The 19361-nt window shown below is 46.9% G+C and overlaps 1 protein-coding gene across 9 annotated transcripts in view; it reads right to left on the reverse strand.

Annotated features, from left to right (window-relative positions):
• Nucleotides 1–67: 67 nt before the first annotated feature.
• Nucleotides 68–19361, reverse strand: part of PPARA (peroxisome proliferator activated receptor alpha) — a 79593-nt gene continuing 60299 nt past the window's right edge. For 8 of the 9 annotated variants that reach the window (XM_037845344.1, XM_037845346.1, XM_037845345.1 and 5 more), the window contains 2 exons: nucleotides 9335–9782; nucleotides 68–7495 (listed from right to left, as the gene is read on the reverse strand). In XM_037845344.1, coding sequence (XP_037701272.1) covers nucleotides 7248–7495; nucleotides 9335–9782 — 696 coding nt within the window. In that variant the 3' untranslated portion in view covers nucleotides 68–7247. The remainder of the gene's footprint in view (nucleotides 7496–9334; nucleotides 9783–19361) is intronic. The other variant, XM_037845340.1, reaches the window with a different exon arrangement.

Genomic DNA, 19361 nt, shown 5'->3' on the forward strand with positions numbered 1-19361 from the left:
TGGCTGGGGATTTGTTTCTTTCCAAAACAAACCTTTCATCTCACAGCATCACTCAAAACTCACCAAATAATTTTAAAAAATAGTTTATTTTTTAAAACCATTAAGGCAGAACTGTACCCTGAAATTAACTCTTTACATTCATCAGTCTTACAGTAGGACATTCCAAACACAGACTTTTCCATAAATCCAGGATGAATCAATACGTAAGATCAACTCAATCTCCTAATGGGAAAATGAATAAGACCCAAGATTTTTTTTCATTAAAGTTAATATTTCATAGCCATTGTCTCATAGCCTGGCACCACTCCATCCATTCATTACACTTCATGCACCTCGTTTCCCGAGGTCCTCGATAGCCCACCATATGCAGAGAGTGAGGGGCTGCAGCTGGGTCAGCCATGTCCACTTGGCTCCTGCCCCTGCTTAGGAGTTACAAACAAAGGGTCTGGACACCCCTAAATGCTTCGTTCTTTGAGGCACCGAGAACTAAGAATAAACATGTGCAGCACCTGAGTGCAGGCCTCGCTTTGGAAACTCAACTGTTCTTAGCAGGGTCCTGCCATATCCCCTCCCCTTGGGCTCTGAGCAGGAGGGCCGTGTGGATTCCAGAGGTGCTGAAAATATGCTTCCAAAAGAAGCTGTGCCAAGATAACTCAAAACAACGTAAGGCCTCCCGGGAGCCTGGAGGGAGCTGGGCGACGTCCCGGGGTCTGTGGTTCTGTGTCCTGCATCGGGCCGGGTCACCTGGAGGGGCCGGAGCACCAGCGGGTGCAATGATTTCCCTCGGACAATGTCAAATTGCTTGAGTTCTTTGGTAACAACCCACAGGCAGTGATTCCCTGAAGATCAGCGAGCTATTTACCAAACTGGAATAGTTTTTAGCAAAACACTGTTGTATCATTTTGGTGGCCTTGACCCTGGCGTCTGAAAAGAACTTGCTGGTAGAAATGAATAAAGGCACAATCGCACTTCTTGCATAGACAGCGAAAAAAAAAATCCTGCATGGCTCAGGAGAAATTAAAATCTTTGATGGATGCGTGTATGTGTGTGTGCAATTATATTCCACTTCCTTTGTGTTTCCAATAGGTTCAAACCCAGGCTTTTAGCAGTAAAGCATCAATTAACACTGATTTCAGGGGAATCCCATTGTTTGTTATTAGATGCATGATCATAAGTTAAAATCACAGTGTATAAGATATTATATGACTCTATTCACAGAGTTCTTTTTTACCATACAGTATAGAAGACAGTAGTGATACTCGAATACTGCAGCCTTACCAAAAGGGGTTTTGAGTGGTATTCATCTTTTGTGAGGTACATTTTTTTGTCCTTGCCTTTAAAAGGAGAAGACATTTTCAAAGGTGAATAATTTGCCTTTGGAAAGACTAGACACCCACTTGTCTTGAGGGCCTGAAATCTGACCCTTTCTGCCAGGGGATCCGGGGTGGTGGGGGCCCCCACGCCTCTCTCCCCCTGCTCACTCCTCCCTGGGAGGCAAGGCTCAGCTTTGGGGCGTCGCGCCAGCGTGCCCGGTCAGTTACAAATGCTGTGGGGGAAGACGGGCGAGAAGCTGGCAGAGCCCCTTCTCTGGAGAAAACCATGGACTTTACCACATTTGGCCCAAACTAGCAAACTTTTTGTTTTAAATTAAAAAAAAAAAAAAAGACCCTGGGCTTTAATTTGCCATTTATAATATAAAAATCAATGTTTCTTACCTTTTGCAAATCATAAATTGAACAGCTGTGGGGAGCTAAAGTACTTGATGTTTTATCAGTTGCTTCAACCAAGACATGGCCATGAACATGGACATAATTCTGGTCTGTTCTTTTTGGCAAAGGACTCCCCAAAGCACTGGTTGTATATGTATTTCAGCTGAACCACATAATATAGCTCCTCTTCCCTTGCAAAGGGGGTTCTTTGTCGGGGAGAAAATAAACAATCGTAGTTCTCATGTCTCTAACAGATTCTGAGAAGCAGACGTCGGTTGACAGCCCCATTCCCGACCCGGGGCAGTGGTGGGGCCCCCAGGGGCTCCTGAAGCTGGGAGGAGGCAGTGCAGGGGACAGCCTGCCTGGCAGCCTCGCTTTCTCATCTCTTCTTAAGCAGGACACATGAGTAGCTTTTCCTTTTTCCTTCTTTTTTTGACAAGCCTGCAGCCACTCCACTGAAATAGAGTTTAAGAACCTGCTGCATTCTACAAAAATAGCATGATGGAATTCTACTTGTCATGATTTAAATCAAAGCATGAAGGCTCATTTTCTTTTCTTTTTTTTTCTTTAAACAAAACTTTCAGTCCACATTTTAGTTTGTATGGTGGTCTCCAAAGAAATATTGCACATCTCATATACTCTGGGTCAGATCAAAGATAGGCCATTTTCTTGACTTCTGTGGCAGTGCCTAAAAATATACCAGATCCCAGGAAAGACCTCAACATTGGCTCTTTCCAGGCAGAAGCTCCCTCAGGAGTGCGTGTCCTGGGTGAAGCCCTTAGAAGCAGCAGGAGGAAAGCCGCTCAGTTGCGGCAGAATTTTAAATATCCATTTAGCCATTAGCCCTCCTTTGCACCTCAGAGCTGAGCCATCCTCGGGCCTTTCAGCAGGTGGCGTGGACATTCCATGCCCAGCTGGACTTGGACAACAACCTCTCCTGGTCACTCCTGTCGAGGCAACGCAGGGTGAACTTGGCTGAAAACCTGATCCTGAGATTTGGTGGTGAACAATCATCCATTCCTGTGGAGCCCTGGGAAGTAGCTGGGGCCAAGAGTGAAGAGAAGCTGGGCCACTTTTGACAGGAAAAGAAAACCTAACGAAGTCTGTTTTGGGAACGTCCAAGGCTTTGCAAGGCCAACACTGAGAACACGGGGTGCCTGGGGGAGCATCTGTGGATGCTTTTCAACCATCAGCAGACAGCGCTCTATCGGTGGCTCCCATCTTGACGGGTGATCTCTCTGGACAGAATTTTCTTGCCTCTCCTGAATCTAAGCCATTGTTACGGACTTCAAGCCTTTTGAAAAGTAGCCCACCAAAGTAGCCCAAGCCAGGCAGGCCAAGCTGGCTGCAGAAGGCCCAGCCAGCCCTCCAGAAGGGACAGCGAGGAGACAGGCCTCCCCCGCAGAACTTCTGCCACTGTGCAGAAGTGGCAAAGCAGGAGACCCAGGATCCAAACCCACAGCCCTGCAGCGCCAGCCGGTCCATCCTCTGGAGGCTGCGGGTTTCCGTCTTAAAACAGGGAGGCTCTGGTTCAGACCCTCTCAAGCGGTTGGGGTCAGAGGAGACAAAACGGACCAGCTTGGAAAGGGGTCCAGAGTGCTGGCCGAGGGCTCCCGGCTTTAAGGACTGGACGTGTTTTTCCTAGTGGCATCTGCATTGTGGAGGCCACACCAGCCAAGAGGGGTTTTGCGGGGGGCTGGCTTTGCCTCGGGCCCTGAAACCAGCCCCAAGTCAGGGGACCAGGGAGTCATGTCAGTCAGAGCCGGAAGCGCTCGACTCGGTTGAAACTCTGACCGCCGTATCGAAGCAGGCGTTTAGAGATCCCCAAGGCATGTGGGGTGTCTGGGCCAAGACAAACGTCTCCCTCCAGCCTGTGTCTGGGTGCTCAGCCCTGGATGTGCCCAGAATTGTGGTGGTTTGGAAAGGAGCATGAGTGAGGCTTGTGATCAAATACAGAAATACAGGGGAGCACAGATGCAGGTTAAGGGCACGGAGAGACCTTAGAAAAAGTCAGGTTTATTAAGCTTTGAGGCATACATTTCCTGTGCTTCCTGTGAGTGGACCCCTAAAAGGCTAGCGGGAGTGGTGGACAGGAGGGGTGGCGGGGACCGGGCTGCTTCCCTCACCCCCAAGTTGTGCTCAGTCTCACGGGTCACTCGGCAGGGCAGCCACAGCGATTGGGGTAGCGCGTCTCCCGGCTTCCGGGGGAGAAGTCCTTGCTGAGCTGACGGTTTTATGTTGGCATCAGCTTCTGCTGGGAATGGACCTTCGGCTGCTGCGCTGTCCCTACACATTCCCCTTAGGGCTTTTTTAATTAAATGGCTTGGTGGAAGAAATGCATTAAGACAAGCAGAAAGGCACATTCTATGCTCTTCAAATGAAAAGAAAGAATCCCCTTAAAACAGGGACAGCTCTCCCAGGCATTCTTGAATGCACTTAGTTCCAAGTGTCTCTCTACTCTACTTCACATTAATTATCTATGCAGGAACATAAATATTCTTTAGGAAAGTGCTTGAAGTTCATCTCCTCAAAGAGTTGTAGAAAGGTCAAGAGCAAGGTGGGAAGCAGCGGGCATCCGCCAGCTACTGAAACTCTGCTACTGAGTCCCACCATCGGCCACGGCGACTGGGAGAACCCTAGTTTCGACAACACTCCATTTGACGGCTCTCGGGCTTCCAGCTGGGCACTGGGTGCTGCATTCAGTGGGAGCTGCGCCCACCCAGAAACCTCCAGGGGCAGGGAGAGGTGGCGTGGGCTGCCACGGGTCCAGGTGGAGGGGACCGCATCCTGCCCTGAGCCCCTGCATGGGCCAACACCCCAAAAGGCATGGCCCAGATGAGGCCCTGCGGCCCGTCCTCGTGGTCAGCACACAAGACGAAGGCTGGCTGGTGGGTCCGTGGTCTCGGGCTGGTGGGCACTTTTCGCTACTAAGAGCTGAGAAAATGGAGAGCCGACTTCAACAGGCTGAAGGGTGGTCTTGGTGGTGAAAGGGTGCACAGTCTGTGTCCCCCACCCTGGGCGGAGGTCTTGGCACATCCGCTGTGGAATTTCCTGAGCCTGTTGCGCTCTTGTCAATCTTGGTGCCAACGTCTGCTGAAACCCAGCGGGCAGTGAGCATGCCCTTTCGACAGCTCCTTGCTGAAACCCCCGGGGTCCCGAACTAGTGGGTGATCAGCCCCAGTGTGACCGCTGATGCTCCAAGGAGGCTTGGATGAGGTGACTCAAATATTCCACAGTCCATCACCGAGTGGCGATTAGTGGTCAGGTATTAAAAATAATGGGGAAGACATGATTTTGCTGCCTATACATAAAAGTGAAGATGCCAAGTGACGGTCGCACAGAGGCCACCTGTGGGCTGCTTTCTGGTCTCACCAGGGTTGTCACTGGTTGTCTTGGACCCTCTGAGAAGCAAGCACTCGCAAATGCCAGTGGACCCCACCCGCCTTGGGCTGGTTCTGCATTGCTGCTGAGAGCATGGAACGAGGAGCCTCTTTAGGTCAGGTCTATGAAAATTTAAATAGAATGAATGAAAAACCGGGTCTCAAGGCTTGCTTTGCTAAGCTATGCATCCATCTAGGGGACGTCAGTGCGAGAGGCTTCCATGGCAGTGCAGGGATCGTGGGCTTGGCATTGGAATCCAACTCTGACCCTGCAACCTTGGGCAGAACACAGCCCAGTGTCCTCGGAACAGAGAGTTCTCGGTTAGGAAAGAACATTTAAATAGATACGGCATGTGACGCAAGGGTTAGCTCCTTTTCGAATTAGGATTGCTTCTCGATTGGTGTTGTAGATGGAAATGTTTGTATTTGCTTCCAATTCCTAATAGATGGGCTGCAAATTGCTTACTTTCAGCTGGCCAAAGGAGCCTTCAGATTTTTAAAAATTTTTTAAACTTACTAAATGTGTAATTTTTAACAGGATGTCCTAATGGTAGATGTTCACTTTTTTTCCTAGTTGAAGTCTTGCAGCTTTACTGTCCTTTTTACCATCACATCTTCGCATTGCTGATCTTGGGAACAACACCAGTATCGATCCCAGTCACTCTCCAACAGCAAATAGTAATGACCCTAAAAGAGCCACAGTTTCTACAGGCAGGAGGAGGGAGGCGCGTCAAGGAGAGTGACGGGCTCGCAAATGCTCGAGTGGCTGAGGAGGTCTGAGCTGGAGGCTCGGTCTGGTTCTGGCTTTGGGAGATGCGGTTGAAAATTCTCCAGGGGTACAATTTATCTACTGTGGTGGACGGAAGGAGAGAGTGTATCCAGGTCCAGAGTTTCTAGACAGAAAACCACCGTCAATGTTGCTTTCCCTACCACACTGAAGTTTAGAAGTCGGTCTTTAAGGCAAAAACTAATATTTTAGTTGTTGGAAAAGTGAACTCACATATAACTGGAAAAGGAGCGCTCACTGTCTAAATCTTTCTAAAATAATCAGGCTGCTGTGAAATCTGAGGCTCAGTAAAGCCACCATGTGAAGGACACCTGTCCGTCCTCCCCGGCTCTCCAGGGAAGACATGTTTGCTTCATTTTCCTCCACACCAGTAGGCATCAGTTACCACCAAGAGTTAAAAAAAATAAAGCTTTGTATTTTAAAAAGCAATATAGGAAAAGACAAAAGAAGCTGCCTTGGTACTTGGGGCCCAAAGGAACACTGAAAAATAATCTGCCAGTTTACCCCCCAAAATAGTATCATACCCCAAAACAGCCTGATTCACCTGGTTCAGATTTGTTAGGAAACGGGAGGTGAGAGGAATGGGAAGCTAACATACGTTCGGAGTTTTTCTTGTTCCTGCCGATCATGGATGCTAGCTTAAAAAATGTGTCTATCACTTCCAGTAGGGGTCTCAAGACTTGGTTTTCTGAGATCTTCTGTACAAATCTGGAAAGAGGCTTTTTCACATATTAGTTACAACCATAGAAAGAGTGAACTGAAAACAAAACAACTGCTGCATTTTGATGTCTTATCAAATAATTCTTTAAAATTCTAAATCTTATGATTAAAAAACAGGGTGTCATCTTTCTTAAAATTCAGGAAACAGAATGGAAATCTTCCAAATAAATATTCTGCTGCTTTATAAATACCTAACCTTTGGAAACATCTAAATTTATAGGATTATAAAACCTGTTAAAAAGTGCTGATTAGTTTTCAAAATATAAAGGAGCACAACAGTTAAAGGGACAGTAGAAAGGGAAGGTATCCACATAGTCTGAGGTTACCAGCGGATTAAAGGCTAAATCACTAAGGTGATAGAAAGAAATCGGCATCGATTAACATCATGGGAGTTAAAATCAGATTGTTGAACATCATTCTCCTTAATTTTCCAAGTCCTGACTATTCACTGCTCATCACCAGCAACTGAATACCTCGTTTGCTCTTGAAGTCCTGGTTAAAACAAGAAATGTGGAATTTACTCCTAGAGCTTACACTTCCCATTCTCTAGCATTAAAATGGTGGCTATTTGTGCAAAGTCGTGTTGCTCCCGTGCTGTCAGCTTTAAATATCCTCACAAGTTTCTTTTTTTCCTTGCTTATGGAAAAGTGTTCAGTACATGTCCCTGTAGATTTCTTGCAGCAACGGGTGCAGGGCCGCGTCGGACTCGGTCTTTTTGATGACCTGAACGAGGCGTGCGTGCTCCGTCACCAGCTGCCGGAGGTCCGCCATTTTCTGAAGAAGTTTTGGGAAAAGAAAGATGTCATCTGGGTGGTTGCTTTGCAAGTGAAGTTTGAGCACATGCACGATACTCTCCTGCATTTTTTCAATGTGTCCAATGTTTAAAAGGCCGGGACGATCTATTCTCAAAAGAGAGAGAGAGATGCTTAGGTGAGGTAATTACCCGGTTAACGCCTAACAAGTGTTCCCAGTTCTGGTAACCAAACATTCCGATTTTACATGGTCTTTCTTACAAAAATCGGAGCTGCCTTTAGATACTGTCAACTTGACCAGAAGACAGAAATGGACTTTTCCAGAATCACTAAGTTTCTTTAAGGGACAGAGGGGACAGCACCGGTTCCTGCCTGTTCAGACTACACCAGGCCTCCCTCCACCCTAAACGGCCGATCACCCTGCATCGTTGACCCATCATTTGAATTTGCCTGATTACCACCTGTCGGGAAAAAATAAAAAAACAAAATATTAGGAGTAACAGTGCCTTCTGATGATGACTACAACAACCCACTTTGCATAATATGGGACATGAAGTTCTTATGCCCGAGTCAAAACTAGATATTTGGCTTCAGAGTTTTCACTGGTATTGAAGTGTGTTATTACGACATTAGGCTTAGGTTTTGCAGTATGAAGCATGATTACAGGTACTTGCTTATAGGAATCAGCTGAGAAGAAAGTGTGAGCAATGGATGGGAGGATGGAGACTGGTGGAGAGAATGCTGGGGCACGGCTGGTGGGCAAGGACAAGGCACAAAGTGGGAAACTCTCCCTCGGGCTCCCTGTGGGAGCTGAGCGAAGGCATCAGTCTTCCCCGGGCAGTCTCCGACCATCCTGACTCTCAGTCCGGAAAATACTGCCCAAAAATTCACATTCACTAAGCTGTGCCCACACTAAAGCCCTATTCATTCCTATCATTTTCAAAACTGTTGGCCAATAATGTGGATCTTTTAAATCTTTGTTGCTTTCTGGTTGTAAAATAAATAGAATTATGAAGCTTTAAACAAAGAAATATTAAAAAAAATTGAAAGTGAACCCCTTCTCATAATTTTAGCCCCACCCTCACAGGCTTAATGGACATCTTGTCAGACATTTTTCTTTAGATCTAGGCTTTATGTATGATTATAATTTTTTTACAAAAATTGGACAATAGTATATATAAACAGTTCTGCAATTGCTTTTACATGCTACATCTTAGGTGTACAAAAATGGGATACTACGATATACAAACCATTCTGCAACTGCTTTTGCACAACACTGTATCTTAGGCTTATAAAAGGATGAGGAAGAATTAGTAGGTCAAGTATTCTGTCCATCTGACTAGGGCCCAACCAGGCGGTAGAGGGACACGCCTCGGGGCGCTGGCCTGCGCTTGTCCAGCTGCTCTCACGGAGCAGAGGAGCTCGCTGGCCGGCCCCAGTGCCGAGCGGGGATAAATCTGGGAGGGCAGGTGTGGCACGCCGCAGCTCGTCAGAGTGTCACCCTGCTCAGCCTCTGCCAAGGCTGGCTAAGGTCAGCTGAGTTTACAGTAGAGGGGTGACCTTCCTAGACCTGGGACAGTGCTATTTAGAGAAATGTAACACTGAGCCAAAAATCCAGGGGCTGTAGAGCCAACTACCCTGCAGAGAGGTCCAGATTTGCCTTCACTGGGATCTGTTTCCTCTGGCAAAGCAAGCCTTGCAATCACTGTCAGCCACCCTTTTTTTTCATTATGAAATATCATACATAGATCAATAGTGATTGTAACTGTAGCAACACTGGTACGGTACTTAATAGAATACACTGTCGTGAGGGTCGTGGCCTTGAATTCTACCCAGCAACAACGCAGGGGCTCAGCCGCCTTTGCATCCTATCTCTGCCCACTCTGCTGCCACACAGCTCAAGCCGGTCCTGATTTTGCCATCGTAAAATTCTTCAAGACAGGAGTCTGAGTGATAAGGTAGAGGCAGAGTAAAGAAGTAACCTACCTCCGCAGCAGATGATAGCAGCCACGAACAGGGAAATGTCGCTGTCGTCCAGTTCCAGAGCATTGAACTTCATCGCAAAATCGAACTTGGGTTCCATGATGTCGCAGAACGGCTTCCTGAGGCCCTTGAGGAACTCACGCGTTATGAAGCCATTGCCGTACGCCACCAGCATCCCGTCCTTGTTCATCACAGAGGACAGCATTGTGAATATGGCCTCGTAGACGCCGTATTTGAGCAACGTCACCTGATCGTTCAAGTCCAAGTTGGCGAAGCCCGGGATGGACTTGGCGAACTCTGTGAGCTCGGTGACGGTCTCGACCGACGTGCACTGGCAGCAGTGGAAAATACGGACCTCAGCCTCCTTGTTTTGGATGCCGTTGGCCACCAGCTTGGCCACCAAAGTCTTTTCGGCCATACACAGTGTCTCCATGTCATGGATGACAAAAGGCTAGGAGGAAAGACAGGGAAGTAAGGCGGGTGATTCGTGACAAGCTACATGGTTGGAATTTACTAACAAGCATCTGCTGCTTCCAAACTGCCAAGCTTGATGGTGCGGGGAATTCAGAACGTGTATAAAGCACAAAGCACAGTCCTCGTCCTTAAACTAGTTGGGCCTCATGAAACATTGATAGGGAGCTAACAAAATATATCAGAACAATAATACTGCCATTGCCTGACATTGGGGAGGGATTTCGTGGCCAAGAAACTGAAGTACCGATTTTGGCAAGAAAGCTAACCAGAGAATATTACCAAGCCCTTTTATATTTTATAATACTCTCTGAACTCCCAAATACTACTGCAATGAACCTTAATTACAATAATTATTAATTGTCCCATTTTAGGAACTTTAGAGGTTACCACTATAATTTAACACTGACTTGGATGAAAAAATCTGGCATGTTTGTCACTCAGAAAGTTGGCATTGGGGGACAAATGTGCAAACAAGCATTGGGATAAACTGGAAGAGCCTGGAAGAACCCTCCTTTCTCTGCATATAGGATGGAAATCTTCACATTAGGCTTCCACATTCTGGCACAAGCACCGACTCCTGCAGGCAGCTCCCTATGTGTTACCAAAGCCACTGGTCCTGCCACCTTCCAACGATCTGTTGGTGGAAAGACGAGGTGGCCGGACATACAATTTGGAGCCAATATTCCCAGTAGGGGCACAAACACCACTGTGGTCCAAATCAGCTCAACCTCCATGTGCAGAGCAGAAGAAATGACAGTACACAAATCATCTCTTTGATTTATAACCTGTTTTTCAGCTCATGGAAACACAGATCAACAGTGAAGCGGGGCATGGCGTGGTTTTCCATCCATACAGGAGTACACCAGCATTCAGTGACTTCAAGAATCACGCTGCCAGTGGGAAAAACATGTCCCTGGCAATGCGTCTGGACCTGTGGTATGAAGCATCCTCTGTATCTGGGCTCACAAGGGCATCGAGTGAAACTGCACAAGGACCGTCTTCAGGGCACCTTTGAGACATACCTGGTGCTGAGGCAAGGAGGAGCTGGTGATTGCAGGGCTGGTGACAATCAAAGAGATTATCCTTGAAATGCTTAAGCAGAACGAGAACATATAATCTCGTGTTTGACAAAAAGCAGATCTAATTCCGCCTCTGAGGAAAGGGGATATTTTTTAAATGATTTGTGAATTAGGGAAAACATTCTGAATACAAAATTCGAAGCCAAATTCTAAACATCTCAAATCATGTTAAGGAAGACTGAAACCATGTCTCCCAAAAGACTAGATTACCACTGCTTTGGATAAGTTTGGGGATAGCTCTTCCTGAAAGTAAAAGAAAGGAGCACAGGAAATAGAATCAAACCCAAGAAGTGTCCACATAGGCTGAATAGCTGTTAGTGGACTTGACCTTCCCACAGATAATAATAATTAGCTCTGGACAAAATTTTAAAAATCAGTGACCAGAAGGTACCGGAGAGGGTGAACACAAGTAGGCAGGATCTGGGGGGAGTCAACCCTTGGAAGAAGGGACAGGACATGGGTGACTTTAGCCCAAGGGCAGGCTGAGGACAGCAGCTGAGTCTAGAGGGGACGACTGCAGCCTTTCCAAATGGAAGAACCAGAGGCCCGAGCATGGAGAAATCACAGCCACTGGCATTGGTTGCGGGGTGGGGTGGGGGAAATGCTGGGAAGGAGTGAGCTAGATAAAGAAACTCCAACTTGTGTATAAACTGCCCAAATCTCACCCCCTGGACCGTCAAGAACTGGGCAGATTCAAAGCTGCCCAGGTGATGTGAGCAGAACTGGAATCAGAGCAGCCACCTACTGCAGGGGAGACGAGGTTTATAGTGTGAGCCTAACCCAGTTCACTGCCCGCTAAAACAAAAAAAAACAAAAAACAAATAAAAATCAACACTCTTCAGAGGAATATAACAGAATTCAGTCTCCACAACATAACGCTGACCATGTCCAGGATTCCATCCAAAAGTAGCCTCCACAAATGAAGAACCAGAAAATGTGACCCCGCTAAAACAAACAAAAAAAAACAAATAAAAATCAACACTCTTCAGAGGAATATAACAGAATTCAGTCTCCACAACATAACGCTGACCATGTCCAGGATTCCATCCAAAAGTAGCCTCCACAAATGAAGAACCAGAAAATGTGACCCCATCAAGACAAAAGGCAACGGAGACCAGAAACAAGATGACCAGGCATTGGAAACAGCCGACGAGGGTCCCAAGCAGGATAAATACAATGAAAATCATGCCCAAGCATGTCTTGTCAAACTGCTGAAAACCAAAGAGAAAGACTTAAAAGAAGCCAGAGAGAAACAGGACATTACATACAAGGTGTGCCAGCTTGGATATATTATGTCCCCCAAGAAAAAGCCATGATCTTTTAATCCAGTCTCATGGGATCTGTTGATTAGGTTGTTTCCATGGAGATGTGACTCACCCAAGTGTAGGTGATAATTTTGATCAGATTATTTATTTCCATGGAGGTGTGGCCCCACGCATTTAGCTTGGGTCCTGATGAGTTTACTGGAGCCCTATAAGAGCTCAGGCAGAAGGAGCTCCATGCTGCAGCCAAGAGACACATTTTGGAGATGGCCACTGAAAAGCAGACTTTTGCTGACGCTTTGGAGGTACTAGCCCAGAGTTTGCCCCGAGAAGCTAAGCCTAGAGACATTTTGGAGAACACTATTTTGAAGCACAACCTGGGAGCAAGCAGACACCAGCCACGTGCCTTCCGAGCTAACAGAGGTTTTCCAGATGCCAATGGCCTTTCTCCAGTGAAGGTACCCGATTGTTGAAGCCTTACCTTGGACACTTTTATGGCCTTAGGACTATAACTTTGTAACCAAATAAACCCCCTTTATAAAAGCCAATCCATTTCCGGTATTTTGCATAACAGCAGCATTAGCAAACCAGAACACGGGTGGGAAACAATTTGAATGAATTCATCAGAAACCAGGGATGGCAGCAGATAGTGGAGTGATATCTTTAAACTATAAAACATGTCAACACAATTCTATATCCAGTGGAAGTGTCCTTTAAGAATGAGGTTGAGATAAAGATATTTTCAGATAAAGAGAATTCACAGCTTGTACTATAAGAAATGCTAGAAGAAGTTCTTCAGACTGAAGGTAAATGATAATAGATGAAAACAATTCATATTTTTCAGGAAGAAATGAAGAGCATTGAAAATGTAAATATTCTTCCTGGTACCTAAAAAAACAAAAAAAGCAGTGTCCTCTGATACTCTCCCTCCAACCCCCCAACTATCAAACCCAAGCAAAAACTTCAGCCTTGCAAGACTCAAAAATAATTCCCGCTGTCCCCTCCCACCAACCCCACTCTATCCTTAGCACGAAACAAGTGAATCCAATTCATTATTTGAACCTCAGGCTAGACAACCCTAAATTTTTAAAAAACAATTCATTGTTTTTTGTTTTTTTTTTTTAATTCATTAGGTCTAAACTTTCATCAAAAACAGTTTTACAAAAAACCCTATAGGAAAAACTTTTGCCAAACTGATCACAGACAAAAGCTATCCTCGATCTTTAGGAGATAACCATTAACACTTCAGAAACTGTTGATATTTATGGAAAAGGACTGCTAATAGAGACCTCAAAGGTGGGACTCCTATCTTAAACTTATTAGTAATAAAACCAACAATTCATAAGTCTCTTTTTAATAAGGGCATTTCCTTGAATGGGTTCACCATACAGTACTTTATGTGATGGGTGGTGTCATGGAAGGGAAACCTGGATGCACAGACTCATTATTCAACTTTCTGGCTCAGCCCCGGGATGTCCCAGCAGAATCTGCAGGAGCTATGACTCCAGTATGGCCAAAGAGCAGCCATATGGGGGCTGAATTGTTTTATCTTTCAGTTACAAGTTGAATGAAAGTGCCATATATCCTAAAACAATACACAGAGTGCAGGATCTTTTTGTTGTTTCATTTTTTTAAGGGGAGATTTTAATGGTTTCAATTTAGCAGCCAAATATTTTTGTATATTTGAGTGCTCTATTTAAAAAGAGCTCAGAATTCTTCCCTAAAAAGTTAAACAAAACAAAGAGAAAGGAATCATAATTGTCTTTTTATTCAGTGCAACTGAGTGTAAAATTCCAAGGACACTGCTTGAAAAATGAGGTTAAAGCACGTGGTGCAGTCACCATGCTTTGTGGTATAGACAAGAAGGCAGCCTTAAGCCAGAAGCAAGATCGTCGTTTCAAACATGCAGCTGGAGAAGGCAATTTGGCCCCCTGGCAATCGCACTGGACTCTCATTTCACACCTAACATTCACTGTAATTGAATGCTGTTTCCTTTAGATTTAATTTTAACCACAATTCTTTTTGTAGTTACTTGGAAGCATCTCCAATATACTCAAGCTTACGTACAAGGTTTTTTTCTTGCTGTTTCCAGCTCTACAACTGAGAGAGCTGCAGTAGAGTGATTAGAACAGACTGCCTATCCTCAAATCTTGGCTCCACCACTTTCTTGGACATTTCCTAATCTCACCGTATGCCTTGGTTCCCTCTGTCATAAATTGCGGATAATAAATATATCTCTCAAAGGACTGTACAAATACTGAATAAATCGATATGTGTAAAAACTTAGGATTCAAAATGCTAGTTGTCATTAACATCATTATGATAATTTCCAGAAGCTGCTTCTCTTCAACTTCCTCACTGGAGGACTTCATTATTTCACGGCTTCTAAATTTCTCTACTCCAATGGACCAAGCAAATGCAACAATCAATTTTGTAACTTTCTGAAGCCAGGAACAGAGAAAATGCTACAATGTTTCTGGATCATCATGGATCTCCCTGTTAACCCTACCATAATTTTGGGAAATAGGAAAGAAAAGGGAGATTATTTTAAAATTTCAGGAATTTAACGGACTCAGCTCAAGAATTAGGATTAATAAGGCCATAATTCTTGGCAAGCCTGCTCCAGATCATCTGGTTAAGGGGCCCTAGGAAGATGGGGAGATCATTTTATTATTCTGCCAACTTGATTTTAAACCTATTGCTTCACCACGAGGTGAGGCTCCAGCTTAAGGAATTGACATTTATAAGAGAGACTAGAGTGATATTTTTAAAGTACAGATGGCAATATTCCTGCAATTCCACAAAAGATACTATTAACCCACGTTAACTTAATACAAGTCATTGGTTTTTTTTATAAAAGAATATTCAACATAAATAAAAATGCTAAACCAATTAAAAAAAAGTTCTGTTAAAAAAAATTAGAGAAACACCAAATTAAACAAAGTTATCTAGATTTTGTTTGCATTAGGACCTCCCAGAGTCTTCAACATAACAGACGTGCACGGAGAATCTTCAAGAACGGAGATAATGAGTATGCAGTGGTTCCCAAAGAGTTTGATTCCAGCATGCTTCATTTTTTTGTCAGAGCCTCTCCCAGGGCTAGTAAAGGATCAGCTATGTAATTTTCAAGGCCTCGTGCAAAATGAAAATGTAGGGTTGGTTGTTTGAACACTATTAAGAAGCTCGAGATGGAAACAGGAGAGCACTAAAGCCCAAGCACAGGCCCTTCGGGGCCCGGGGCCCCTAAGACCTCCCAGGCCACTGCCCACGATGCCGGCCCTGACTAGGGTTTTGTGTAATACACGCTCATGATCGGGGATTGAAACGTTAACAATCAGTGCATCTCATTTTTATAAAATTATCGTTTCAGATTTCTAAAAGCAAGCCTTACTTAGTGGCAAAATTGAAAGCCATTTGAATTCAAAACAAGGGCCAACGTTAAGAAACCGATGATTATTAAAGCTGAACAGCATGTTATAGTAAAACAGATCTGAAAATTTGCCAAACTTTACTGATAAATATTCTATTTTAGAAATCCTTACGTCTTATATTTAACTTAAGAATGTGCCTTTTATGCTAATGTTTGGGTATGAATCTATCTGACATGGCAGGAGTTCATTTCAAGTAAATTAAATTAAGCACATCGTAAGATTTTAAACGGCACAAAGCAGAAAGATGCTCGCATTCCCCGGAATCTCACCATGCCAAGCCCAGAAAGCGGCCCTGACGTGCCCACCCCTGACCATGTTCTGTGTGGATGACACTCCTCACAGGAGTTAATCCCCAAACACATTTAAACAGCACTGCTGATGAAAAGTCAGGCAGCTGCCATCTCAGGAAAAATCTAATTGTCTAGTATTGGTAGAACTGCTTGAATGAAATTACTTACTAAGCTTTTGGTTATGTTTTATCACTCATTTCTAGAAAGGGGATAAAACATTAGGTGTGTTTTTCAGTCTGAAGACAATTTCAATAGCAAGTAGAATATCTGACCACAACACCCAGGCACCACCAGACGCTGGGGGCAGCTCCGTCTAAAGCTGCAGCTCTTACGGGACGGAAACAGGGGCCCCCTTACTCCCCAGATCCTGACAGGTGGAGAACAGTGTTGGAATGCACCCGTTCTCAGCCACAGCCCACGAACTCGTCTCCCTGCCTGTTCGGGGTTGAACATGTCCTAACCCTTGGGTCCCACTAACATGACCTTACTGGGAAACAGGGTGTACAAAGATGTGATTGGCTAAAGTGAGGCCTGACCGGATTAGGGAGAAGGCGAGAAGGCCACAGAAGACAGAGAAGGCCACATGAGGACGGAGAAGGCCACGGAAGACGGAGAAGGCCACGGAAGACGGAGAAGGTCATGTGAGGACGAAGAAGGCCACAGAAGACAGAGAAGGCCACGTGAGGATGGAGAAGGCCACGTGAGGATGGAGAAGGCCACAGAAGACAGAGAAGGCCAAGGAAGACGGAGAAGGCCACGTGAAGACAGAGAAGGCCACGTGAGAACGGAGGCGGCCACGGAAGACGGAGAAGGCCACGTGAGGACGGAGAAGGCCACAGAAGATGGAGAAGGCCACGGAAGATGGAGAAGGCCACAGAAGACAGAGAAGTCCATGTGAGGACGGAGAAGGCCATGTGAGCTCGGAGAAGGCCACGTGAGGACGGACAGGCCGAGTGAAGCACCTACAAACCCAGGAACACCAAGGGTGCCGCAGACACCAGCAGCAGATGAAGCAGGGACGGATTTCCCTCTTCAGGTTCCTGAGGGAGCCCGGCCCTGCTGACACTTGGTTTCTGACTCCAGCCTCCAGAACGGTGACAAACGTCTGTTGTTTTAAGCCACCTTCTTTGTGGTGCTTTGTTAAAGCAGCCCCAAGAAACTAAGGCAATGCTTTAGTTTCGTTTTTAACCAGAAGCTTTACTCTGTTTGATCCCAATTTACATACCAGGTTGGCTACAAATAACTCATGGTTCTATCCAAAACACAATTATAATCTTAGAGTGTAAAGATTTTCCATAACTGAAGATGTTCAAAGACTGGAGATAACTGCCAACGATTTTGAGCAACAGGGGAATCTCTGAAATAAACACACGATGCTCCCTAAATGGATACGTTCTGATGTTTGTTAGATTTAAAAAAAGCAGCACCATACTACACTACTGTCACTTTATACTTTGAATTGCTAGAGTCTAAATATTCAGGGCCAAAGGACTTTTTTTTGTTCTTTTTCTTAACTAAACACCCTCACCATTTTTCAGACGTGCTGCTGGCTACTAAAGCCAGAAAGCAGTGACGCCTGGGTGAGAGTGTGTGTGCTTGTGGGTGCCTGTGCGGCTGTGTGAAGCGGAGCATGTCTGTGTGTGAGGGGGTGTGTGAGTGCGTGTGAACGTGAGTGTGTTTACATGTCAGTGGGTGCATGAGGTGCATGTGAGTGTCCCGTGAGTGCATGTTAGTGCACCAGTGTGCGTGCGTGTGTGTGTGTGCCTGTGTGTCGGGGGCCTCAGCCCTTGGCTGCTGGGGAAGGAAACACCAGACATCATAAGAAACGTGCCGACTCCAGGTCACCCCTCCCCAGCCTCATCTGCTGTGGCTTCCTCGAAAGCCTTTTCCTTTTTAACACCTGGCAGGTCAGCGCACTCCCTGCACAAGCCTTTGCTGACAGGCACCTGTCTCAGAAGCTGCCCCCCCACATACACACACCTTTCCCCTCCATTCTGCTTCTGTCCCTGTTACCCTCAAATCAGCACGTCCCCGGCAGGTCCAACTGGACACAAAGGGCCCTCCCTGGCCATTTTCGGGTCCACAGCCCTGAAATCGAGGGGCTCAGCCCCAGGCCCAGCATCCCGATGGAAGCAGACACTCACTGCTGTCACTCCCCACGAGACCCACCTCTCCCCAGGGCGGTGGGTCTCCCCCCACCCCAGCAGCGTCTCCACTCCTGGTCACCCCAGCATGCAAGATGGTTTCCGGGTCAGCCTAGGGTCTTGGCTTCACCTGATCTAGAGACCACTGTCGGGGGGGGAGGGGGTGTCACGGAACAAAGGAAAAACCTACCGTTAAGATAAAGCTGTTGTTCTCAGCTCTCCACGTGGAGCCACCCAGAAGCCGGCTTTGAAATGAAAACCGGCCCCGCACCCATCTTTCCCCAACAAGGCTTCAAACATCTGGCTGAGAACCGGGAGCCTCGCCCCAGTGGCTGCTGCAGGGAGGGAGCTGGTCCGGGGACGGGGCCTGGGGAGGGAACCCCGGCTGGGATGAGGACGGCGTCACCAGCCCCTCCTGCCCCAGGGGCCACCGCCCCTTCCCCGGCACACAGGGTCACGTTGGTTACAGCTGTGCGGGGACCTCTGTATGCAGCCTCATCACTGTGTCTCCTCCTGCCCCAAACGCTCCGCCCGGTGTGTGTCAGGAGAGTGTGTTAACACGGCCACTCAGCAAAGCCCCCACAAGCCTGCCGATTCGGGGATCCGGGAAAGCCGACTCCTGGGCTGGGCCCGACGACCGCGTCCTGGAGAGGGACACTGAGGGCCGCTGCTTCCCCCAGGGGAGGACGCACCTGAGGCGGTGACTGCACAGCGAGTCATCGGGCACAGATCAGCTTACGTCTCCCAAAGCTGCTGCAGCTCAGTCTATCCAGCAGATTTCCCCTCAACGTCCTGAGCTGCTTTCTAAATCGTCCCAGGGATACGGAATATGGGCTTCCAAGCCCATGGTGACAAGAGACCCAGAGCGCTGTGAAGACGCGCGTTTGGGGCAGCCTGGGCTGGGCCCACACGGAGCAGACGCGGAGGACAAGGCGGGTTCTGAAAGGCCCGGCGGCGGGCAGGTTGCGGGACAAGAGGGAGGGCGGTGACTCCAGGATCCCGCAGACAAGGACACGGGTGGCAAGAGAACCCGGCTTGGCGCGAACAACAGCGTGATCAAACACAACGGGGTGACCAACAAGGCAGGGGTCAGGCCCAGAGGAGGGGCCGGGTGGGCATCTGACCCTTGGCGGCTCACCAAGGCCTGTTTCCCTTGCACAGCTAACCCCAATCCTGGACCACTCGTCTATTTATTTCCTTCAGGTTGAATGCAAACAGATTCCTCTCCAAGAGGCTGGGGTAGGAGCCCTCAACAGCCCTGACTTCAGCTCCAGCCGGGAGCCAGGGGCTCCTTCTAAGGGCTTTGTGGACCTTGGTGGGGAGATGCAGAAAGACCCTCCATGGAAATCA

This window comes from Choloepus didactylus, chromosome 8 (assembly GCF_015220235.1).
Source record: "Choloepus didactylus isolate mChoDid1 chromosome 8, mChoDid1.pri, whole genome shotgun sequence".
Lineage (NCBI taxonomy): Eukaryota > Metazoa > Chordata > Mammalia > Pilosa > Megalonychidae > Choloepus > Choloepus didactylus.